We start from the raw sequence: 26655 nt of genomic DNA, 5'->3' as shown, positions 1-26655 counted from the left end.
TCGTACCGAGAGTCGCGCTGTTGTGGCACTTAGCATTTACAACTGCCTTCTATATCAGTCGTTCCGTGTACATCGTTTTGCTGACTGGAAATTAAGATTGGTGATTCCGTGGAGCGTGAAAAACGTAAGCAGAGAAATCTAGTTCTGTTATTCCAAGTGGGAAATTTCAGGCGTGGTTTTTTGCTATGGTTGCCCAACGGCGTTTCGCCGAATGGCGTCTTTGACGCAGCTTCCCATCTAAAAAAAGCTCAGCAGGTTTTTACAGAAACCTCCAGTCATGGGAGTATTCGTGGTGCGAACTTAAATTTTACAGTTATTTCAATGGATTTTAAGACCGAGAGGTCCAGGTACGCAGTTCACAGCTTGCCTTTCACTTACGATCTAGCTGAATACCCGGCGTTTCCTGGGTATGCATTTCATTTCCATTATGACGATCGGCTCCTTCCGCCTCTCTCTGTCCACCTCTCTACACCGTCCCCCCCCCCCCCCACCTCCCCTGGCTCTGTCATCTCCTTATCCCCCCTTTTTTTTGTCCACCTCCTCCATCTCGAATTATCATCCATCTCCACCTCCTCCCTTTCTCTGTCCCCCTTTCTCCCCCCCCCCCCCCCCCCCCCGCCCGACAGTTTTTCACGCATCTCAATGTTTCAGTGTTTAAGACGTCATATCTCCTGAACTATGTGCCGTACAACAGTACAATTTTGCTTGTATATTCAGTACTATATGTGAGCACTGTGTGATAAAAGAGTTGCAAATACAGTTCGTAGTAAAGAAGTAATAAATTAAAACGTCATGCGTGACACGAAAATGTAGTAAGCGATCATTATGTGAGGGAGGAAAGGAAGGGGGGTTACCAGCGACAAAAAGTTTCGCTAGTTATGTGTAAAGTTTATTGCAACTGGAAGTCAATAAACTCCGAGTACTCGCACGTCATGACTTACACTTCTCCCTCCACCCTCCCCTCCCCCCCACACACTTATCTCTCTTCATAGGTAGGTAGTTCTTACTCCCGCAGCGATTGAAAAAGTTTGGTTTAAATCGATCGAGTGGTTTTGGAGGAGATGTGGAGCACACATATATTTTAATATATGTATAATACATTTTTTCGTGGTCCGATTTTGACAAAATATAGTCTACACGACACCCCAACTATGCAGCAGTACCAGAGAAAATCCCATAAAAATCCGTCTGGTAGTTCTGGAGATTAGCATGTTTAGACAGACAGACAGACATGAAAGTTTTATTAAAACGTTAAATGAAGATATCTTTTTTTCGTGAATCGATTTTGAAGACATAAAGCATATTGGCACCCCAAACTGTGCCCAAATTACGTGCGAAAATCTCATGATAAATCATCTAGTAGTTTTGGAGATTAGTGTGTTCAAAGACAAACGGAGAGACACCGCAGTTTTGTACGTTTATAGTGTATAGCATAGATGTGGAAGAGTTGATAAACACGGCGGTAATAAATCACCATAACAACCACATGTGGCCAGTTGCAATTCCTCGATTACGAAAGCAAAGCATCAGGTTCGCTCATTATCGACGTGCGCACAGATGGCAGACTCATGGTGGCCATATTTCACAGGACAAAGTAACAGAAGCCGTTTATCGTCAACGATATGGAAGAACGTTAGCCCTGTAGAAAGGCAACAGACGTTGTTTGAAAAAGCACGGGATGGCATCATTTCATTTTATTATTATTATTATTATTATTTTGTCTCATACGACATTAGTCTAACGCAAACGTCTGATCTACAATGGATTCTACGAGGAGGTTCAGTAGCATCGCCTCCCCATTCATTTGACCCTAATACTTCGGATTTCTGTTTATGGAAATTTAAAGTTACTGGTAGTGTATTTTCAAGCCTGTCGAAAACAAAGTGTATGCCATCCACCTGACCAAATCTGAGGCCAACAGGATGTGTTTGCACGACTTTGCGGTTTTTTGAGGAGGAGGGTGTAACTGCCTCCATACTTCATTTTACATCAGCTTTCGGACGTCGAACGTTGGTGGGGGATGATTAACAGGGAGAATGCGTTTCGTTGCCAAATAAATTTGACCGTGCTGCCTAATACGAACACGTGTCCCTTTTCTTCGTACATTTCCTCAAATTAGGTGGAAAAATGTTGCTTCAGAAAGAAAACAGCACAGACGATTGTACTTCTTTTACTGATTTTCTGATCGTAACAGACTAACGAACAATGCATCAAAGAAGAGATTTTCAAACTGTGCGTTGCGGCTCCCCGGGGGATCGCGGCTTTACAGCAGGGTAGTACCACAAAAGTAATAACTTCCTTTATTTTCCTTCTGAGGAAACGAATAATATGTACGCTAGTGGTGATAATCGAGCGTGACGCTAGGTAAGTGTTAAACTATAGCACCGCGACAGATTGTTGTCGAATCGTATTAGGGGGCTCATTTGTTTTTATTCTGCTCAGTTTGTCAGTTTGGACATTAGTTATGCGAATGTAAATCGTTTGTCTTTCGTGATTTGTACTTGTCTGTCAGCATAGCCAAATTTTTAAATGTAGGCACGTAACTTGATATTCCAAATGTATCACGCAGATCAAAAGATACGACTAGATGAAAATGTAAGAAGCTCACGACAGTTACAAGATTTTCGGTTTTACTTGTGCTACTGTTGGGAATGGAGACATACCAGACAAATTCAATTGTTTGAAAGTCTAGTTACTGAAAGCACGCTTCCTATTAAAGTGAAACTACATTTGCATTTAAATGATGATAGTTTAGTAAACGTACCACGATATTACTTTTCCCACAACTTGAACGAAATTACGGAAAAAAAGCTTTCACAAAACAAGTTACGATTTCAGCATCGGCTCTTCTTTTATCTTACAAAGTTGCCTACAAGAAACTCACAGCATAGCGCAAGATGGTATTTTACCAGCTGCGCTGAATATGGTATGTATTATGACGGTGAGTCAGCTGCCGAAGCAAATGCCAGTGTGGCTGTGTCAGATAACGCAGCGAGTACTCGGTATGGCAAGCGACATCAACCCTCTCCCTGCGCGACGCAGCTCAGGTCCTATCCCTAGCTAGTGCATCATTCTAGACCGTCACGATCACAGTATTGGAGGGTCACATGCTCCGTGGTACGTACTGTCCGGGTGGGATTCCATCAGACTTTGTTGTTACCGTCCTTCCATTCCTCCTTGTGAGCAGAGGGTTAATGAGCGGCTGATTGAAAAACCCAGGTTAGATGAAGCTACAGACAACCAGAATGATGATGCACATCTAATTTCTTACGTGCGGTTTATACTTGACAACAATTTCAAGATCTTCTTTTCCGCAGAAAAGTAGCAGTTGTTACGAAAGCAATATAGCTCCATGAAACACTGTACTCTTCTATAGGAGAAAAAAAATCATGAGCATTGACCTTCATGAGGTTCTTTAGTGAGTGATGGAAGTAGTAAACATCGTTTAAACTCGCCCACTTATGTCGAGATGTTTGCAACAGATCTGCGTTGACATGCAGGCTAAGAACATTTCTCTAATTTGTTACAGTAACTCTTGCTGGCTTTCACATGGGAATGTCTCGAAGCGGGTACAGGTGAAGAATGAAATTTCCTCGTACCTTCCAGTGGAAGGTACATGCGACAATTCTCAGGCAAAATTTCAGCCTTCAGAAAAAAACTACAACTGTGAACGAAATGTTGGGCGTTAAAGATTTACATTATGTTTTCGCTGTTTTTCACGTGGTTTTAGAAGACAATGACTTTGTCCGGTGAGGAGTTGAAGTGTGTAATTGTCGCCATCTAACATAACTCACTAATTACTTTCTGAAGTACTTCCCAGAAGAAGTTGGTCAACACAAGTGGATCGAAGATCCATTCAGTACACAACTCCCAACAATACTTACCAGTTAAGAACAATAGAAATGTATTGGTGTTTATCTGGATGCCACAATGAAATCGAAGTTCGTTTCCTCATTACGACTTGAGTTTTGAGGGTTGGTAAAGCAGGAGTATCCGCAAGCAGATAACAAGGCCCCACCAATTTTGAATCTTTTGCAAAATCCTACCTAGGTGACGCAGGCTTTTCAGTTTTGACAGTTATCAACACGAAATACAGATCGCAAGGCCGCCATGTCACTAATTTTGCGGGACTTCCCGCCGGAGGCTCGAGTCCTCCCTCGGGCATGGGTGTGTGTGTTGTTCTTAGCATAAGTTAGTTTAAGTACTGTGTAAGTGCAGGGACCGATGACCTCAGCAGTTTCGTCCCTTACGAATTCACACACATTTGAAGAGATCGCGAAATAACGTGGGAGAAAGAGATGCGAGTCGCAAGTCCCAATCTTGTGCCGACATTTGAAGAAATGATGACCGATTTCGTTGCAAGCATGAGACGTAATATGAAAAGTCCATTAACATGTGTTGTGCCAACAGTTACCTACTCTCATTCAGTTTTTCCGAAATCTATGTTTATTTACCCCGCATTTTGAATAGGATGTCATGTGCGAAACGAGCTGCAGGTGTTTATCTTCAGATCAAAGGAACCGTTGACCCAAAAGTTTGAAACTACTGACTTAGACCGAATCATGCTCATAGTAACAGATTTATCCCACTTTCTCGCTGAAGTTACCCACTGCTATAGCGCTTTCTCGAATTAATCTTTCACGTTATGATTTCCACGATAGCCTTTTTATAACGGTTCAAATGCAAATACGAGGGGAAGACAAAAAGTAAAGGGACTTTCGAGAAAAGAAATATTTATTCGAATGATAGAAAACTGAAACATACATTATTTTTCTACATAACCTCCCTTCATAATCAACGCACTTTATCCAACGCTTCACAAGATTTTGTCTTCCGTCGGAAAGAAAGTTTTTTGGTTGCACCTGTAACCAGTTATGCACCGCTTCAATGCCTTCTACATCGATTGCAAATCATCTTCCCCTGAGCGCTTCCTTTAATGGTCCAAACATATGAAAACCGCTTGGAGCCAGGTCTGGACTGTACGGCGGATGTTCCAGCAATTCGAAATGCAACTCCTTTATTGTTTCGGCCGTCCGTTTGGCAGAATGTGGCCAAACGTTATCTTACTGCAGGATGATATGTTTTCACAAATTTCCGCGACGTTTGGATCTGGTTGTAGGTTTCAGGTTATTTCGCAGCACATCACAATACTTGTTACTGTTCGCGTCGTGGGATCAAAAGAACGGCTACCACACCTTGCATGTCCCATAATATTGCTACCATAATATTACCAGCCGATGGTTGACTTTTAAATTTCTTAACTTCTGATGATGACGGGTGTGTCCAAATCAAGCCCACAGCCTTACTTAATGGTTCGTAACGATGCACCCGCGTTTCCTCTTCAGTAACGATTTACTGTAAAAATCCATTTCCCTCACGATGATAACGGACCAAATTTTTACGAGAGGTGTCCATTCATGTGCCTCATGCTGAGCCGATAATTCTTTCGGTACCCACCTTACACACACTTTCCGAAAATTTAGCCTGTCGTGCAAGGTGGAGTACGCTGAAACCTGACTGACATGTAAGATGTTGGCGATTTCGTCCGCTGTGATTGGTCTGTTTTCTAACATCATACCCTCAACGACTTCCAAATTGCCCTCAGTTGTTGACGTCGATGGCCTGCCCGATCTTTCCTCGTCACATAGAGAAGTTCTTCCCAGCTTGAAGCGCTCTATCCATTCATATTGCAGGACGAAGTGGTCGTGCGGTCCTAGGCGCTGCAGCCTGGAACCGCTAGACCGCTACGGTCGCAGGTTCGAATCCTGCCTCGGGCATGGATGTTTGTGATGTCCTTAGGTTAGTTAGGTTTAAGTAGTTCTAAGTTCTAGGGGACTAATGACCTCAGAAGTTGAGTCCCATAGTGCTCAGAGCCGTTTGAACCGTTTTTATCCATTCATACAGGGTGTTTCAAAAATGACCGGTATATTTGAAACGGCAATACAAACTAAACGAGCAGCGATAAAAATACACCGTTTGTTGCAATATGCTTGGGACAACAGTACATTTTCAGGCAGACAAACTTTCGAAATTACAGTAGTTACAATTGTCAACAACAGAGGGCGCTGCGGTCTGGGAAACTCTATAGTACGATATTTTCCACATATCCACCATGCGTAGCAATAATATGGCGTAGTCTCTGAATTAAATTACCCGAAACCTTTGACAACGTGTCTGGGGGAATGGCTTCACATGCAGATGAGATGTACTGCTGCAGCTATTCAATTGTTTCTGGATTCTGGCGGTACACCTGGTCTTTCAAGTGTCCCCACAGAAAGAAGTCACAGGGGTTAATGTCTGGCGAATAGGGAGGCCAATCCACGCCACCTCCTGTATGTTTTGGATAGCCCAAAGCAATCACACGATCATCGAAATATTCATTCAGGAAATTAAAGACGTCGGCCGTGCGATGTGGCCGGGCACCATCTTGCATAAACCACGAGGTGTTCGCAGTGTCATCTAAGGCAGTTTGTACCGCCACAAATTCACGAAGAATGTCCAGATAGCGTGATACAGTAATCGTTTCGGATCTGAAAAATGGGCCAATGATTCCTTTGGAAGAAATGGCGGCCCAGACCAGTACTTTTTGAGGTCCCCCATATGCGCCAGTTCTGTTTATTGAAGAAGCCGTCCAGGTAAAAAATAAACTTCGTCAGTAAACCAAATGCTGCCCACATGCATATCGCCGTCATCAATCCTGTGCACTATATCGTTAGCGAATGTCTCTCGAGCAGCAATGGTAGCGGCGCTGAGGGGTTGCCGCGTTTGAATTTTGTATGGATAGAGGTGTAAACTCTGGCGCATGAGACGATACGTGGACGTTGGCATCATTTGGACCGGAGCTGCAACACGGCGAACGGAAACTCGAGGCCGCTGTTGGATCACCTGCTGCACTAGCTGCGCGTTGCCCTCTGTGGTTGCCGTACGCGGTCGCCCTACCTTCCCAGCACGTTCATCCGTCACATTCCCAGTCCGTTGAAATTTTTCAAACAGATCCTTTATTGTATCGCTTTTCGGTCCTTTGGTTACATTAAACCTACGTTGAAAACTTCGTCTTGTTGCAACAACACTGTGTTCTAGGCGGTGGAATTCCAACACCAGAAAAATCCTCTGTTCTAAGGAATAAACCATGTTGTGAACAGCACACGCTTACAGCAGAAAGACGACATACAGAATGGCGCACCCACAGTCTGCGTTGTCTTCTATATATTTCACATCACTTGCAGCGCCATCTTTTGTTGAAAATTGTAACTACTGTAATTTCGAAAGTTTGTCCGCCTGAAAATGTACTGTTGTCCCAATCATATTGCAACAAACTGTGTATTTCTATCGCTGCTCGTTTAGTTTTTATTGCCGTTTCAAATATACCGGTCATTTTTGAAACACCCTGTATGATAAACTGCTTTCACCTTACTGTGCTTGCATTCGACGAATAATTTCTGCTTGCATTCGACGAATAATTTCCGCGCGTTTAACACCTTCTGCAAACAAAAAGCGAATCGCTGCCCTAATTTTCTCCATGGCACATCGACAATGGAACTGCCATGTTTCACGGTCTGCAACAGTACGACTATCGCAGCACTGTTGCCAGATCGGAATTGTCTTTTAATGAATTTAATCTTAATGTTTATTAATATATTATGGTGAACATACTTAAAAACGTGACTTACAATGTACTGTAAGTAATTTCTTCTTGAATAAATAATTTAAAATAACAAAAATTCTGTGTACAAAGAATTGTTATGTTTTTTACTATTACAAAACTGCAGAGTGATAAATTACTAATAGATTATAAGAGTAGGCCAACGGCCTTGCCGCAGTGATAACACCGGTTTCGGTCAGATTATCGAAGTTTAGCGCTGTCGGGCTGTGCTAGCACTTGGATGGGTGACCATCCGGCTGCCGAGCGCTGTTGGCTAGCAGGGTGCACTCAGCCCTTGTTAAGCAAACTGAGAAGCTACTTGATTAACTAGCGGCTCCGTTCCCGGAAACTGACATAGGCCAGGAGAGCGGTGTGCTGACCACATGCCCCTCTATATCCACATCCAGTGACGCCTATGGGCTGAGGATCACACGGCGGCCGGCGGTACCGTTGGGCCTTCATGGCCTGTTTGGGAGGAGTTTAGTTTTTATTTTAAGAGTAGGATCCTTAGCAATGAAATAATATAAATAGTAAACTTCTTCAATCAGGATATAAACAAAACGAAACAGAGTTTTACACAAACTTCCTAGAACCTTTTTTTTTCAACATTCACTGGCTATTAGTGTGCTATTACTAAAACAGGAAACATTTGTTTTCCTGTCTTTTGACCTATTTGCTTCTAACACCATTTCATTTTCCACCTAATTTCCACTTTCCTCTTCCTCGACTAACGCTAAATCGAGAGCTGAGTCATCGTTGAATCTGAACGCACTCTACTTCATCAAGCATTGACTGCAAAAATTCATCGCGTTTAGGGTCGGATACTTTTATTTCATTACGAGAAGACAACGCCATTCAACCTAGAATAGAGGACAATAAAAAATTCTCATACTGGGTGTGGTAGGATCACTGTGGTCCAGACAGAAAGAAAAATCGATGTATGGCTAAAAAATATACAAGAATTAGGATAACAACTTTACTACAGGAATTGTCGTGAAATGATGTATATGTAAGAAATATTTCATTTCAACGAAGTCTTGGTTGATTGAACCATCAATCACTATTTTCATTTTCCTCTGCGTGTCACCTAGGTAAGAATTACATCGGCAACAGTTTAGCTGCCGACATGAACTGTCTATTATTCAAAACATTAATGCTACGAGCCATCTGACATAGGTGCTAAAAATTCGCGTGTGTCATTATAAATATCTGAGCTACGCGGTGCCATGCTGTGTTATCATGGCCGATTCGCGCGTTTGACAGGAAGAGCTGATGTGCTAAACACTGTTACAGGCGATTCCTCGTGATACGAAAACGCGCAACTTAACAGATTTTTAGAAATACCTGTAATGCGTCTTATTGGCTAATATTTTTACAATGCATTTCTTTTATTGTATCCTTCCTGCACAAAAATTTCAGGATGGGTTTCGACATGTCGGATTGGACCATTCCTTTGCGCGACCTGCAGCGTTTTCCCACCATCCTTGTAAATGTCATTAGTCATCAAACATAGAAATTCCGTTACAGTAGGGTACTTGTAATCGGGCACAATACTCGTATTCCTTTTGGAAAAGTCCTGTTATCGTTCCAGTGTTCAGTCTGTTTCTTACTTTGGTCTTCATTCTGTTGACTGCCGGAAATATTCCTTCAACGCTAGCTGACGAATGAGGTAAGCACAACATCGACATCATCACGGCTGACAACTTTGGGAACACATGGGTTCCATGTCCCCGATTGAGCTTACGGACAGCATTCCATAATTCTGCCGGATCCTACCTCTGTATTTCTCAGTAGCCTCTATTCAGTGTCAGTTTCTTTAATGTCATCTTTACTAAAACTTGGAAGCTGTGATACAAGACTTGCAACAATCGCAATTCTGTAGTCTCTAACGCAGTGCCTCCAAATATTTTAAAACATTATCACTGAAAGGAAACCGTTTGAATATCTCTTGAGCACTCTCAATCAAAAAAAGTTCTTCAGATGGTCACAAGTCAGATCTGTATTTTTAACAATGTTCAACGCAACTTTTGCTCCTAAATACAGTTTATCAAGAGCATACACTAAAATCCTTCTCTTTCCCCGCCCGTCCACAGATTTTACAGTCCCCCAACGCCCTCGATAGTATTTGTACACGCCCTTGTCTTGTAATCTTTACACTGAATATTGTGATTTACAACCAAATGATAACCCCTGTCATCCGGCCCCTGGTAATATCTAAAAATGATTGCCTATCGAAGTCGTGGGGTCCAAACGATACATATCGAATGTGCGACTGTAAATCGATCATGCGACTCTGGTGGCGGTCGTTATGATCAATTGTTTGTGATCGTAATTTTTATGTTTTCCGTCGTTCTCTTAGTTGCTCTAACTTACATACCTCCGCAAATTAAAGGCGAAAAGGAAATTGTTTACGTAGCGTACACACCACATGGACTTTCACATGACGACAAAACCGACGACGAGTAAGGTAAGTCATCTCCTTTGTATTTACACGTATTTTTGTAACGATCTTCTTTTGTCATTGCTGTAGTGACCACCGTAAACATAACGCCCGCCACCAGAGCCGCGTGATCGATCTAGGATCGCACGTCCGCTATTTATCGTTTGGACCTCGCGACTTCGATAGGCAATCGTTCTTGGAAATTAGCCAACCCCTTGTAGGAAGCAAACCCATCTGCTATTACTATTGAACCTTCTTCCACATATTCTTTAATAAAAGACGTTAACAGTTCTTTCATACGAATTGGAACGATTCCACGTAACACCTTCACTTTATGTTTTTCCTTCGTTTTTCCTTTCTAGAAATACTTACCCCCAAGCTATACATAGCACAATACTAACACCTCTTCCTCTTTCTGAGATCAACATCTCACTCATTATGGAGCGATGCTGACTCAGTTTTTCAGAATATCAGATGGGAAGTTGCGGTACGGAAAATGGCCCAGAGATCACTAGTGTGTTTTTGTGTGTGTAGTGAGTGAAGTGTTAGGAAACAATGTGTGTATAGTGTGTGCAGTGACTGATGGTGAGACATGAATGAACGGTATGCATTACATTATTTAATAAGTTATTTGTAAAAAAAAAAGAGTATTGTATACCAGGAGTAAATCGAATGGTGTGTCTAACTGGAAGTCTGTAAATATATGTGTATACGAATTAGCTTATTTTAAATTGGTCTAAACTTGTGAATACTTTGACATGTCCTACGTCCTTTTAAAAAGAGCTCTATGGATGAATAAAGCTACTACTACCTAAATACAACATCTGCACAATGGCCTCCAGAAATTGCTACTCCGAAAACCCAATGCCCAACAACCTCATGCCCCCTTTCATATTTTCTCTTTCCAAAATGTGACCCTTCTATTTCAACTGTAACCCCTACCCTCCCCCTTCAATGAACCCGTTTACTTCATAAATTCCCCGCATACTTCTCTACAAAATGAAAACCAGTAACTTCAGTGCCACACGAACGGCTGTTTCGTGCGTGACACATTTAGAAGAATTAATAGTAAGAATATTAAGTTAACATCACTATTACTTCTGAATTCAGCCTCGAACTTTGGAACCAGGTCCCCCTGACTATGGACCTCCACTTATTATTTTTTCTGCGCCTCCACATATATTCTTCGGAAGATCTTGAAAATGGAACCTTTGTGAACGCCATATAATTACCACAATCACTGCACTTGCAAAATCTTGCAATAGCGCCCATTGACCGTAAAAATGTTATGGTTGATTTACGATCAGTTATTCTGTCAAGGGCCATTTTCACTGTAAATACAACTGACTCATCCATAATGAAAAGCAATTGTGTATGAAATCGGAATGTCATAAATCACGAATACTTTCATCAACAAAAGATACCAAAAACAAATTACAATATGAAAACAAAACAACGTACGTCAGATTTTTAAAATAGAAGCGTAACGAAGAAATCCAGAGAAAGCATTTTAACATTCATAACTATAATGTGCGGCATAAACAAAAAAATCATACGTTACGTCATTAGTCAAAGCCGACGGGCGGAAGCAGACACTAGAACTACCCCAACACTCCACTATCTTCTACAAGCTTATGTTGTCACCTGATAACAGTCACCAAGTGCTCAGTCCCTTGTACGCGCTGTTGCCCGTATTCTCCTTTGTTGAATCGTCAAAATTTTGAATACATCAGCTGAACAGTGTTTGTTTTTCAAGACTTCGTCTACCCTTGCGTCCAAACAATATTGTAGTAGTACATCGATAGTAATTCTTATTGTAATATTTCATTGTGATGGAATTGATAGACATGTGACAGGTAGCAGCGTACACTATCGATGATTTAAGATCGGAAAATTTCGAAAAATTCACTCAAACTTTCAGAAAGGTCGGAAGATTTACACAACATTTCGTATTTTCCGGAATAATCAAAAAATCGGAAGGTCTAACGAAAATTCGGAGGATCTGGCAACACTGTAATGCAGAAATAAGAATGACATGTGTATAGAATTGTTGCAGACCACAGTATTTCGGCCCTGGATGCTAGCAGTGTTGCCAAGCCCTACGGCGAGAGAGTGAAAAAGTCCCTTTACGTTTTTGACTTCCCCTCGTATATTCCGCCAGCGGAACCTACTGACTAAGAACGACGATGCTGTTTCTTACACTGATTTTGCATGTAATCATGTACAGCTTCTGCGAATAAACCGAATAACTCTTACCCAACCAACCGACGTAATACTTCGTTACTCACAATTCATCACTGTCCAAGGAATTTAGGTGCGACGAGACTACACGCGAGCGTTACGCACCAAAATCGAACGACGGTTCCCTCCTCTTATTCTGGCGCGTGACCAGTTTGGCAGTATTCATGGTTGAACGCAAAACTGCAAGACAGTACCCCTGCCGGAGAAAAGGCACGCTGCTTCCAAATTTCCCGAGAACAAGCGGAATACAAGGGGAACATTGTTTTACGGACTACAAAACTCTCATTTTTCTTCGAAAAATTGCCTCCAAAATTTAGTTGCCTCTTATACTCGAAATTATATAAAAATGTCCAATGTTTGTTTTAAAATCACTGCCACTCTTAAAATGGCCATATATTCGATGCCGCAGGAAACTTATCTCTATATTTTATAAATGATAGAGCGCAGCAGTCAGTCATCCTTTATCTTTTGCAGGTTTTATTCCGCAAATCCAAATTTCGACTAGTGCCTAGCCATTATCAATGCACTATTTTTTAATCTCGATGCACGTTAGTTCCCTATTGTTCAGGCGTCAGTCACAATATGGCAACATTGGATTCAACTGGCAACCGATGCGACGACCATGAGTTACAGGAATTCACAAACTTGCGAACACCGTCTCCTTCCGCCCTGCCACCACAAACCCAGAACACTGACTAGCCTATGATGTGTCATTGCAGTCTACCGTTCCAGTGAACTTGAACTGAAAGTGATTTGTGTTGTCGGTAACAGTGCAATATTTTTGTTAGTAGCTAGTTTCGTAATGGAAAAAAAAATAAAAAGTATTCATATGATGTAGGCTATAAATTGAAAGTAATGTCATATGCAGCATAACATGGAAACAGAGCAGCTGAATAGCGTTTCAGCCCTCCACCAACAGAAAAAAGAACCATTTGTGATTGGTGGGCTAGCAAAGAAGAACTGAAAAAAAATGTGGATGACTAAATGTGCAAATAGAGGACTGAATACAAAATGGTCAGAACTAGAAGATAACGTATTGAAATGGATTCAAGGACACCCTCAAAATAGCACTGGAATTAACACAAAAAATGATTGAAATACTCGCTCGTGAGCTAGCTATACAGCGGAAGCTTACAGACTTCGTGTGGAGTTGGTTGGTGCTACAGGTTAACGAAGCGTCATGGACTTAGTATGCGAACCAAAAGCAAAATATGTCAGAAAATGCCACAAGAGTACAAAGAGAAAATATTAGGCTCCCTTCGCTTTATTGGCTCTGAGCACTATGTGACTTAACTTCTGAGGTCATCAGTCCCCTAGAACTTAGAACTATTTATACCTAACTAACCGAAGGACATCACACACATCCATGCCCGAGTCAGGATTCGAATCTGCGACCGTAGCGGTCGCGCGGTGCCAAACTGCAGCTCCTAGAACCGCTCGGCCACCCCGGCCGGCTTCGCTTTATTACTGAACACGAAACTCCTCTGACGTTTGATGTGCCGAGTAGCAGAACTGTTGCCTTGAAATGTGCTAAAACCGTAACTACAAAAACAATTGGATATGAAACAACGCACCACACTGGTGTCCTTTGCCAGCCGGTGTGGCCGAGCGGTTCTAGGCGCTACAGTCTGGAACCGCGCGACCGCTACGGTCGCAGGTTCCAATCTTCTTCGGGCATGGATGTGTGTGATGTCCTTAGGTTAGTTAGGTTTAAGTAGTTCTAAGTTCTAGGGGGCTGATGATCTCAGATGTTAAGCCCCATAGTCTTCAGAGACATTTGAACCAACTGGTGTCCTTTCATTTTGTGCTGACGGTACCAAACTTAATCCATTGATCATTTTCAAGCGCAAAACAATGCCAAAACCTTCTCAAATGCCACCAGGTGTTGTTATTCACGAAAATGACAGGGGTTGGTGGACGAGGCTGGTATGAAATTATGGATTAACGGAGTGTGCAAGAGAAGAAAAGGTGCTTTATTGAAGAAGAGATGCTGTGCTAGATCAGTTTAGTAACCATTTGAAAAATTCTGTGAAAGAGAAACTGAGGCGGGGAAATACAGAGTTTTCCGGGAGGACTTCCTCCACAATTGCAGCCTCTAAATGTCTCGATAAATAAACCATATAAAGCGTATATAAGAGATGAATGAAACAAATGGATGATGGATGAAACCCGACAAGATTCACGCCGAAGGAAGCTTTAAAACGTCCTACAACCAAACAAGTAGTCAGTGGATAAAACATTCGTGGTGTAGAGTGCGAGACGACATTATTGTTAAATCTTTCAAGAAATGCGACATAGTAACGTTCTCGGTGGCAGTGGATACCATCGCATATATGAAGAGGACAAGTAGGACGACGAAAAGGAAGAAGAAGAAAGTTCTGATAACGATCTTCAAGGAATTTAAAGCTCAGTTCGGTTTTATGAATTAAGAATTTTTTAGTATGGTTTTGCAGTATAATAAAAAAAATCATAAAAACGTTATTTTTAAAAAAACTGCTTAAAAATTAAGGTGTGTCTTAAAACAGTCCGTGACGTTTTATACACTCCTGGAAATGGAAAAAAGAACACATTGACACCGGTGTGTCAGACCCACCATACTTGCTCCGGACACTGCGAGAGGGCTGTACAAGCAATGATCACACGCACGGCACAGCGGACACACCAGGAACCGCGGTGTTGGCCGTCGAATGGCGCTAGCTGCGCAGCATTTGTGCACCGCCGCCGTCAGTGTCAGCCAGTTTGCCGTGGCATACGGAGCTCCATCGCAGTCTTTAACACTGGTATCATGCCGCGACAGCGTGGACGTGAACAGTATGTCCAGTTGACGGACTTTGAGCGAGGGCGTTTAGTGGGCATGCGGGAGGCCGGGTGGACGTACCGCCAAATTGCTCAACACGTGGGGCGTGAGGTCTCCACAGTACATCGATGTTGTCGCCAGTGGTCGACGGAAGGTGCACGTGCCCGTCGACCTGGAACCGGACCGCAGCGACGCACGGATGCACGCCAAGACCTTAGGATCCTACGCAGTGCCGTAGGGGACCGCACCGCCACTTCCCAGCAAATTAGGGACACTGTTGCTCCTGGGGTATCGGCGAGGACCATTCACAACCGTCTCCATGAAGCTGGGCTACGGTCCCGCACACCGTTCGGCCGTCTTCCGCTCACGCCCGAACATCGTGCAGCCCGCCTCCAGTGGTGTCGCGACAGGCGTGAATGGAGGGACGAATGGAGACGTGTCGTCTTCAGCGATGAGAGTCGCTTCTGCCTTGGTGCCAATGATGGTCGTATGCGTGTTTGGCGCCGTGCAGGTGAGCGCCACAATCAGGACTGCATACGACCGAGGCACACAGGGCCAACACCCGGCATCATGGTGTGGGGAGCGATCTCCTACACTGGCCGTACACCTCTGGTGATCGTCGAGGGGACACTGAATAGTGCACGGTACATCCAAACCGTCATCGAACCCATCATTCTACCATTCGTAGACCGGCAAGGGAACTTGCTGTTCCAACAGGACAATGCACGTCCGCATGTATCCCGTGCCACCCAACATGCTCTAGAAGGTGTAAGTCAACTACCTTGGCCAACAAGATCTCTGGATCTGTCCCCCATTGAGCATGTTTGGGACTGGATGAAGTGTCGTCTCACGCGGTCTGCACGTCCAGCACGAACGCTGGTCCAACTGAGGCGCCAGTTGGAAATGGCATGGCAAGCCGTTCCACAGGACTACATCCAGCATCCCTACGATCGTCTCCATGGGAGAATAGCAGCCTGCATTGCTGCGAAAGGTGGATATACACTGTACTAGTGCCGACATTGTGCATGCTCTGTTGCCTGTGTCTATGTGCCTGTGGTTCTGTCAGTGTGATCATGTGATGTATCTGACCCCAGGAATGTGTCAATAAAGTTTCCCCTTCCTGGGACAATGAATTCACGGTGTTCTTATTTCAATTTTCAGGAGTGTAGTTCATATAATACCGTATGGTTACCTATATTATACTATTATCGATTTAATTAATAAATAAACAAGGGCTGAAGATTTCTTGAGAAACAGTGAAAAACCCACTGAAAACATCCTGTAGCGTCAAAAGACAGCTGGCTTATGTACATATTTCTTTAAAAGATAGAATTTGCCTTATCTTAAATATGTAAATATACGTAAGCGTTGTATATTTTCTGCTGAATGAATGCTACGCCTAGGCAGACTAATGAATGAAAAACCACTCCACATTAATACATATATCATAGGTAATTCAAATAGGTAATTTATACATATATAATCATCATTTTTATGAAAGATGTACTACTTCTTGTTTCTAATTATATATCACACGGGAAATTCCAGTTTTCATTGCATATACAAATTCATACTCATCGAAATTTTATAAAAGGTTATTAATAAAAATTCTTTAAATTAGAAAAACATTACAACATTTTTTTTTTTTACATCAGTCCCCTAGAATTTGGAACTACTTAAACCTAACTAACCTAAGGACATCACAAACATGCATGCCCGAGGCAGGATTCGAATCTGCAACCGTAGCGGTCGCGCGGTTTTAGACTGAAGTGCCTAGAACCGCACGGCCACCCCAGCCGGCCTCTTCTTTCACCTCGTCATCGGAGCTGAATCGCTGGGACCACAATTAACGCTGACAAGTAGTGTGAGACTCTAAAAGCCGTGCGGTTCTAGGCGCTTCAGTCTGGAACCGCGTGACCACTACGGTCGCAGGTTCGAATTCTGCCTCGGGCACGGATGTGTGTGATGTCCTTAGGTTAGTTAGGTTTAAGTAGTTCTAAGTTCTAAGGGACTGATGACCTCCGATGTTAAGTCCCATAGTGCTCAGAGCCATTTGAACCATTTGAAAGAAGACGTTCATAACTTTCTAAACAGGATGGCGGAGAGCTGGTATGACATGGGCATACAAAAACTGGCACAGCGTCTACAAAAATGCATCGACAGAAATGGTGATTATGGTGAAAAATAGCTAAATGTTCAAGCTGTAAACTGATGTAAACCATTGTAGAAATAAACAGGTCTATGTACTTATAAAATATAGGAGACCTTTCTTTTCGGATTACCCTCGAACGTGTCATGTGCCACCTAACTAAAGTGGCTAAAGAGCTTTAGTAAAGAAGTAAAGTAAGAAACCAGTACTATTATAGTATCTCCTGTGCGAAAGTGGAACATTTTTTTTAATGTCATGTACAAACAGGTCTAAAGAAACTAAAATACGCCAGTTGAAGGCTAGTTTTGGAGTGGAGCAAGTCAGGAAAAGTTACAGCAATAAATAAACTGATTGCCGATTCGTAACAGCGTTTGTTACTCACCGGAGTAGCCGAGCCTGGCGATCCAGGGGAAGGAGCCGAGTTCTGCTTTGTTACCGCCGACGATGCGGTCTTCGAGCAGCGTGGCGCACTCGCTGGGCAGCAACGACCTGTTGGGGTGTTTCTCCGGGTCCCCGCGATGCTTGGAATCACCATTGTTCGCCTGGTGGTGTTTCTCCACCGCGCGTTCCTCCGTCCAGCGCTTTCCGCCGTGGTTGACAGTCTCTGCGGAATCGGGGAAGACGATAGCGTCGTCGTTGTAGGCAGACGGCGGCCGGCTCGTGGTCGTCGTGGTGGTAATCGCCTTCATCGGCCTCTTGGTCGTTGTGGTCGTCGACGTCGTTGTTGTTGCCGCTGTCGTCGCCGTTGCGTCGTTGCTGTGTTCTGAGGGCGTCGACTCTGTTTCGTTTTCTAGAAACTCAGGAGGCAAAAGTGGAATAGGGTTTGGTCGTCTCTCGTCCTCTGGCAGAGTCTGGGAATGTTCGATGTCTGGAAGTGAATGGGGATGATAACCGTCAGGGTGTTGATGGTGGTGGTGGTGAGGATTGGAAGGGAACGGATGCTCGGGGCCGTGTATCTGGTGCGGCCAGTCGGGTACTGGGTTTGGGCGTGAATTCTGCGATACTCGACGTGTGTCGTGTCGTCGCTCAGATTCGTGAAGACCACGAGGCGGTGGATTCTCGTGTGGTATTCTCCCTCTGCCGTGCTGTCGCTCACGGTCTGTAGCATCACGATGCGGCGGCTTCCTCTGCGCTACTCTGTCTGTATTCTGGTGTGGTTCAGGTTCGGTGAGACCGTGATGCGGTGAGCTCCCCTGCGGTGCTTTGCCAGTGTTGCGCCATCGGTCTGACTCGTTCGGACCACGATTTGGTGGCTTCTCTCTTGCTGTGTCGTGTACTGGTTCAGGTTCGCTTACTTCGCGGTGTGCTGGCTTCTCCTGTGGTGCTCTGATGATATCGTGGCGTTGGTCGGATTCGAAGATGCTGTGATGTGGCGCGTTATCTTCATGTGGAGAGCTGAAATGTCTGGGTTCTTCCTTCACAGTGGGCTTGAAAGGGAGGGGTTGTGTGTGCGGTGGAGGTTCGTCGCGATGGGCTGGCTTCTCCTGTGGCACTGCGCTGGTATCGTGGCGTCGTTCAGATTCGACGATACCGCGATGTGGAGGGTTACCTTCGTGTGGAGAGCTCAGAGGCCTGTGTTCTTTCTCCAGAGCAGGCTTGAAATCGGGAGTTTGTGCGTGCCATGGCGTTTCGTCACGATTGTCTGGCTTGCCCTGTGGTATACTGCCGATGTCGTGGCGTCTTTCAGATTCGACGATACCGTGATGTGGGGAGTCATCTTCTCGTGAAGAGCTGAAAGACGTGGATTCTTCTTTCAGAGCAGGCTTGAAATGGGGTGTTTGTGTGCTGCTTTCGCGCTGAGCCGTATTCTTGCGGCTTTTCGTGGTCCCGCGGTTGTTAGTATACTGAGTCTGCGGTTTTGTAGGACTGAGATTCCAGGAAGAGAAGGGAGAATTCGTCGCTCCTGAGGAATACGGGTCACTAATAGTTCTCACTGGTGACGTCGGCGTAGCTGTCGGCGAGATTCTGATAAAACCCTCGTCCGGTCCACGAAAATAGCCAGGGTTCCTTTCGTAATCGAAGCTGTGATGACCGTCGTAGCGCGGCGGACTGGAGGAAGTAGTCGTCGGTCGGTACACTCGTCTGTCGTACGACTGTGATGTGGCCTCGCTTCTGCCTCCAGACCCAGGAGCAGGTACCCGGTAAGCGGTGCCGCGTTGTCGGAACGGAACCTGTAAAGAAACTTCGTGGCCACCGGGCGCAGTCGCGTGCCAGAGGTCCGGCAGGTCGAGCGCGTGGCTGTCGTGCGAGATGTCGTTGTCTTCGACGGTGGGCGGCCGCTGCGTGAAGGGCAGGCGGCGCGCCAGCTCGTCGCAGCAGACGTGGGGCCCGGCGTCGCCGCGGGCGCAGGCGGCGGCCCTCAGCAGCGAGGCAGGGGCCCGCGCCGCGGCGGCGCAGGCGCTGCTCTGCACGCACCAGCAGCCGGCGGGCGGCGCCGCGATCACGCCCGCGCCGCGGGGGCGGCCGGCCAGCTCTGCGGGCAGGCCGCGAGAACAACACTGCAGCGACTGGCCAAAATAAGTGTAGTTCCTCTCTAGCCGTCATCAGCTTGTCACTCCACACTGGTGTCCAAAACTTAAGGACGAAAGTAACTTTCAAAAAATGGCTCTGAACACTATGGGACTTAACTGCTGAGGTCATCAGTCCCCTAGAACTTAGAACTACGTAAACCTAACTAACCTAAAGACATCACACACATCCATGCCCGAGGGAGGATTCGAACCTGCGACCGTAGCGGTCTCCTGGTTCCAGATGTAGCGCCTAGAACCGCTCGGCCACCCTGGCCGGCCCTCTACTAGCACGGTTGAAAACTGCTCAGTCATCGTCGGTGCTTGCACACGTGCTACAGTACGTCTCCCCAAGGTATCCCACACGAGTTCGTGGGCAATGCTGGACATACCCTCATATGGCGAGAGGCGAGAATACGAAATGCACCCAGCAACATTGTCGAACATGGTCGTTTTGGTGGTCCAGGTGTTTTAGTGTGGCGAGATATAAGGTAACACGTGCACACTGACTTCTAAGTCTTTAAACACGGTATTGTGTATTTCGTGTATGGAACCGAGGACCTAAAACGACGGAGAGGCTTCGTCCCCCCCGTAGCCCTCAGTGGTTCACAACCCCAAAACCGGCTGCAGCAGTGCAGTCACCCCACCGCCGCCCCACACCCAACCCAGGGTTATTGTGCGGTCCGGCCCCCAGTGGACTCCCCCGGGAACCTCTCATTTCAGACAAGTGTAACCCCAATGTTTGCATGGTAGAGTAATTGTGGTATACGCGTACATGGAGACTGTTTGCACAGCAATCGCCGACATAGTGTAACTCAGGCAGAATAAGGGGAACCAGCCCGCATTCGCCGAAGCAGATGGAAAACCACCGTAAAAACCATCCACAGGCTGGCTGGCACACCAGACCTCGACACTAATCCGCTCGGGAAGCAGCGCCTTAGATCGCGCGCCTAACCGGGCGGGCTAAACACAGTACATTAGTATATTGTGCTGCAGCTTCCCAGGACCGGCGGTTCATGTTTTGCTGAGAGAGCGGTTGTCCAAAAAAGCCCACTCTTCCCCTTCTTAGAAATTGTAAATAGAAGAAAAATTCATAAAAAGGAGACTTTTACGGATGAAAACTATAATAAAATTAAAAATTACTCTAAAAATATTATTTATTAGGATAGTGGATAAATTCGTAGCGTTTTTGTTTTGCACGTTGGTTTTCTGGTTGCTATGGGGTTGTTTATGGACTGTCCTTTTTATTTCTAGTTCACTGTTGCTATTTGAGTTCACTTATTGGCAATTTGTCATTTGGAGGTAGAGAGTAAAGCCGTGGACGCTAGAAAATGGAGTGCCAAGTGGAGAAATCGGAACATTTCCGACTTATTCTTCTGTCTTGAGTTCAAGAGAGGGGTGGCAGCAGAGAAGGCAGCCAGAAACATTTGCACCGTGTAAGGAAATAATGCTTTTGGACAGATCACAGTAAGAAAATGGTTTTCTCGTTTTAAGTAGGATCGATCGTTTTGATATTAGTGACTCTCCACTCTCAGGTAGAATTTCGGGGTTCGATGAAGAGTATTTAAATACACAGTGGTCCACGTCAGTGTTCTCGAGAACTGGAAAATGGAATGAACTGTGACATCATACGACATTTGCTGCAATGGGAAAGGTTCAAAAATCCCGTGTATGGGTACCGCATACTCTAAGACAAAATCCCAAAAATCAGCGGTTGCCCGTATTTGCATCTCTGCTTGCTCGTCATCAATTGGCTAGTGAAGAAAACCGACCAATCCCATCCTTTATCGTTACTGGCGACGACAAATTGTGTGCCGGCCGAAATGGCCGAGCTGTTCTAGGCGCTACAGTCTGGAACCGCGCGACCGCTACGGCCGCAGGTTTGAAATCTGCCTCGGGCATGGATGTGTGTGATGTTCTTAGGTTAGTTAGGTTTCAGTAGTTCTAAGTCTAGGGGACTGATGACCTCAGCAGTTAAGTCCCACAGTGCTCAGAGCCATTTGAACCATTTTTTGAGCAAATTGTGTGTTTATGCAAACATAAGAAAAAGAAAGCGACGGTTGAGCCTAAACAAAGCAGCAGTTCCTCGTACAGGGACCTCCACGCATCCACAGAAGATAATACGCATCTGGTGGAACAGCGACGGTGTGGTGTACTGCGAATTTCATCCCCATGGTATAACTATCACTGCTGACATTTACTGTCAACAACTGAGGCGTCTTGCAGACGCAGTCCAAGAACAACGACCAGGAAGACTGCGTGAAGTGACGCTACTCCACGATAACGCCAGCTCGCATTCTGCTAGACCCACAAGAAACTCTATGCAGGAATTTGAGTCTTACGTCATTTCGCACTCACCTTATACACCTAATCTTGCGTCCTCTGTTTCATCTTTTCCGCTTTCTATCGAACAAATTCTAAGGAACTTCCTTCCGGATGAAAATACACTCCGAACATGGCTCGATGAGTTCTCCTCCTCAAATTCATGTGATTTTTACAGTCGCGAAATCGAAAAGTTACCCCAGGTTTGGAAGATTGTTGTAAATTGTGAAGGAGAATATATGATTGATGACTAAAGTCTCTGTTATGTTTATATGTTGTGTTTGCAAATCTTATGGAGAAACGCTACGAAATTATGCCCAAACCCAATTAAACAGTACTTCTTATTTAAAAAAAAACACTTGCACAGTGCAAAACATTAAACTACACTTTGCGTATCGTGAAATAAATGCATTTAACAAACCACTTAAATGCAACTTCTTGATAATGTCGCAATAAAAATGCAAAATATTGATAAGTCAGGCGAGCATGCAAAACTGTAGACCTAATTTTTTTTTAATTGACGTGAAAAAGAACAGCTTCGTTCACTAGAACATAACATGATGATCGAGTTTGATGATCCAGGAATCGTAATAAGAAGTAAACATAGCGCTGAACTCTGGTATTAGTCCTCTTGTTTATTCGTAACTAAAAATAAAAAACTCCACATTTTCCCTCATGTATTCTGCCTGCATGTTTTGTGCATATCTATGTCTCTATTTCTTATCAACCTCTCCATCAGAAACGTTCTCTATTACATTTTACGATATCATCGAGATCTGTAGGTTGTCGAACAATAATATTTTCAAGTGATTCAAAACATTTCGCAGAATCTTTGACGAATTGACTCTTTAGTGACGCAGTCAGTTGGTCGAAAACTTCGGAATATGATTTTATTAAAAATTCTTCAGGTTTTGCTATTTACGTATATCGATTATTTTTTAGTTCCAGGTACACATTTTTTACAATATGAATAGTTTAGATCTCCCTGTATCGTCAGAGAGCGAGGTGGCGCAGTGGTTAGCTCACTGGACTCGCATTCGGGAGGACGACGGTTCAATCCCGTCTCCAGCCATCCTGATTTAGGTTTTCCGTGATTTCCCCAAATCGTTTCAGGCAAATGCCGGGATGGTTCCTCTGAAAGGGCACGGCCGATTTCCTTCTCAATCCTTCCCTAACCCGAGCTTGCGCTCCGTCTCTAATGACCTCGTTGTCGACGGGACGTTAAACACTAACCACCACCACCACCACCTGTATCGTCTTCAAATCTGTATAGTGGCGTCAGAAACCCGTCGTTTTATCACAATTTTTTGATACAACGGGAAATCGACTAGCCGGGGGAACTAAAAACAAAGCAGCGTCTGATGAAAAATAATTTCATTCATTCTTTTTATGTTATAAAATCAAAGCGCGATTTGCAGCTAAAAAGCGCTTAATAGACTGAAAAACGTCTGTTACTGCTCGCTTGCGGTAAGCGCCTAGAATAAGTATCGGCATACGATGTGAAACAAACAGAAGGAAGTATAGAGCTCACCTGCATCACTTCTCCTATTTCTTTTTTTTTCCTAGGTTAGTTAATCTGGACATGTTTTTTCATAAGTGCAAGTGCAGCCGTAACTGTTAAGGCCGTAAGACGAAGGTGTGAGGAAATAAGATTGGGAGAGAATGTTGATAGAGCTTCTACTCCAATCCGAATGGCTGTTACACTATACTTCTCGATGATTAGCAGCGATCCCACAGTTCGGGTGTTCTGCTCTCCCGTTTGGGACGGCAGCGTCCCCAAATGTGCACCTGCACCAGTACTTTAGGTTAGCAACGCCACCACACGGCCTTGAGATTACTGCCCCACCTTGGGATGGCTGGCTACCGTCTGAGGCTACTGTCCGGCGCCTTGGAGAAGACGGGATCCCTCCCAAAAGCAGGAGAGAACTCGCATTAAGATCAAAGTATGTATTTGTAACTGCAGGTTGCACAAAGCTCCTCGAACGTTCTCTCAGTGTATGTACATTTCCCCAAATACAGAGAGGGTACTTTATCACTCTGAATTTTGTGAGTAGTACCCACTATACTCATACCAGCTGCCGGCCGTGTAGTCTTGTGCTGTGTAGTGTTGTGTAGCATAATGTAGTCTAGAATTATAAATTACAAAATCTGTGTTGTGGGGTAGAGTACAGCAATGCAGTAGTATGTCTTCTAAGAGTGAGAATATATCAGTGCGCCAGACGGACAAAGTATAATTATCTTATTTAGACATTCCTTTTCTCATGAAACAAGCTGAGTTACACTAACACATTCAAAATTTTGTGTCAGAATACTAATTCGTGTTCAGCTTTGCTCTTTTCTTATGTCTAGATAATAGGCCAAACAAAAATAGCAGATTAATAAATATCATCAGGTTGTACTCGTATCACTTTAAATATATCAAATAAATTTTAAGTGAAAATCGAGGATGAAGGCATATTCACAGCTACTGCATTGTGTGTGTGTGTGTGTGTGTGTGTGTGTGTGAGAGAGAGAGAGAGAGAGAGAGAGAGAGAGAGAGAGAGAGAGAGATGAGTAGGGGCTATGGAATGTGGGCGGAGGGGGAGGGGAGTGGGTTGACGTCGAGGAAGGGTTACAGACCTCCTTTCAGTCACGATCTCTATGGCCCCCAGTGTTGTCGTACGCGACATGCGGTACAGCGATCAGAGCGGAAAGAAAGAAACTGTACGACCGGCTTAGGTGTCAAGGTAAGTCGTTAATTGCAATTACTCAGGCGAATTCTGTGCTGGAGGGCGTACGGCGTCGATGATGGCACAAAGTGTTAATGTATGAACGTATTGCACATCAGTGGATCTAGAAATAACCTGATCTGGACTCTGGTCAAGATTTTCTGGATTTCAGAAGCACTACCCTATTGGTGGAGACCGTAAGCGTGGCTGTATATACAGGATATCCCTCCTATCAGTCGTCAGATGCATTTTCTCTGATATTTCGCTAGGTATTTGCAATTTCTTTTATTTTTGCAGTCTGTAGCTGGAGTGTAGTGCGATATTTGTTTTATGGATAGGTACTGACAGTAATATTAAAACACGAAGAATAAGGTGTACTCTAGCAGCGACTGAGCTGCGCTACTGTATGTTGGTAGCAGTCAGTGCGGGCTGGCCAGGGCAGTGCTGCCACTGCTGCAACACTGGTCGTGTTTTAATGTTCCTGTTAACATATATCGATTAGACGAACATCGCACTAGACTAATTTGGGACCGCTCAATCGAAAGGGCACGTAAAATTCCACTTCAAAAATCACTTTGTTTGTAACAAGACACAGAGTGACACTCTCCGTTGACGCCTGGCGTCGCATGAAAGATGTGATGAGCAATACAGTCAAATCTCCATATAACGATTACCAATACAACGATAAACCCGCTTACACCGGTAATTTTATATGGCCCCGACTGATGTCCTATATGTATATGTTAATTACTCCTCATTACAACGATGAAGTACATTTAGCAACACACTGCTATAACGAAGACAGAATTTCGAGGATTTTACCGTTTCCTACTTCTAACAATCTCACTGTAGCGGTAGGTATTGTTTATTTAGCTAATCCACTTTCGGCGCTTTATTTCCAGAAGCTACGTTACATAATACAGTACTGTATTTATTCTAGCCGTAAAGAGAATAGCGTACAGCCGCGGGCGAGCTGTGCTGAGCGGCAAACGTCAGAGAGCTCCTTTGTTTGAACGAGTGCTTAGTTTGTCCATTGTTGAGCTTCAGTAGCAGACAGAAGTGTTTTGTTTATCTCATATGCAGCTAATCTCCGCGATTTTTGCAATCTGTGAATGTTTTTAGTTGGTGTAAACGCTTTGGACTTCGCTAAGTTTTTGATAATGGCTGTAATTCGGAAACAAATAAGACTGGAGACAAAAATGTAGGTTTTCAAAGACATTGATAACGGAATGAAACAAGCAGACGTGGCGAGGAAGTTTGCTCTTGCACAATCAACGTTAAGGCCCCCACCAACGCTACTGCATGCTTGATACTCACGCTTGCGCAAGCGTGCTTGCTCAAGCGTGCACAAATTCCTCGAGCCTGCACACGACTCAAGCACGCACGTACGAGCATGTTTGTTTACCACAGAACAGGCGTGTAAACTTCGTCTGCTGCAGCCCCTGATTTGTAAGTGCTGTCACGTTCCTTTTTTCTCATCTGTAATTCGTTCGTAATGTATTAATTTTCTTAATAATAGTATCTTTAGTTGCTGATGGCTCTATTTCTTTGTACTTTGTGAGAAGCACCTCATATGTCGCGTCTCTTTTTCATTTTATCGTGCTATTCTTTACTTTATTAATATTCCATAAACATGGATGTCTTTCGTAGCACCTAATAAATTCCTCCAACACTTCCCGGTCCGACATCTGAACGAAGAAGGAAACGACACAAAATCTAAATTAACGCACGCTCTCCACAGTCTGTGTCCGAATGACAGATGTGTGCTTGTTCAAGCCTCCCTACTGTAGGCACACACGAGCAAGCATGGACACGCTTGGAGGCTTGCACAAGCGTGTGTCGGAGCCTT

The 26655-nt window shown here is 44.4% G+C and overlaps 1 protein-coding gene across 1 annotated transcript in view; it reads right to left on the bottom strand.

The window, feature by feature from the left end:
• The window catches only part of LOC126349011 (uncharacterized), a 231270-nt gene that overhangs the window by 76677 nt on the left and 127938 nt on the right, over positions 1–26655 (bottom strand). The window contains exon 4 of the mRNA XM_050002405.1: positions 17652–19742. Coding sequence (XP_049858362.1) covers positions 17652–19742 — 2091 coding nt within the window. The remainder of the gene's footprint in view (positions 1–17651; positions 19743–26655) is intronic.

The sequence above is a fragment of the Schistocerca gregaria genome, chromosome 1, assembly GCF_023897955.1.
Source record: "Schistocerca gregaria isolate iqSchGreg1 chromosome 1, iqSchGreg1.2, whole genome shotgun sequence".
Taxonomy (NCBI): Eukaryota; Metazoa; Arthropoda; class Insecta; order Orthoptera; family Acrididae; genus Schistocerca; species Schistocerca gregaria.
The sequence above is the reverse complement of the archived record's forward strand: the minus strand, read 5'-3'. Positions and strand labels throughout refer to the sequence as shown.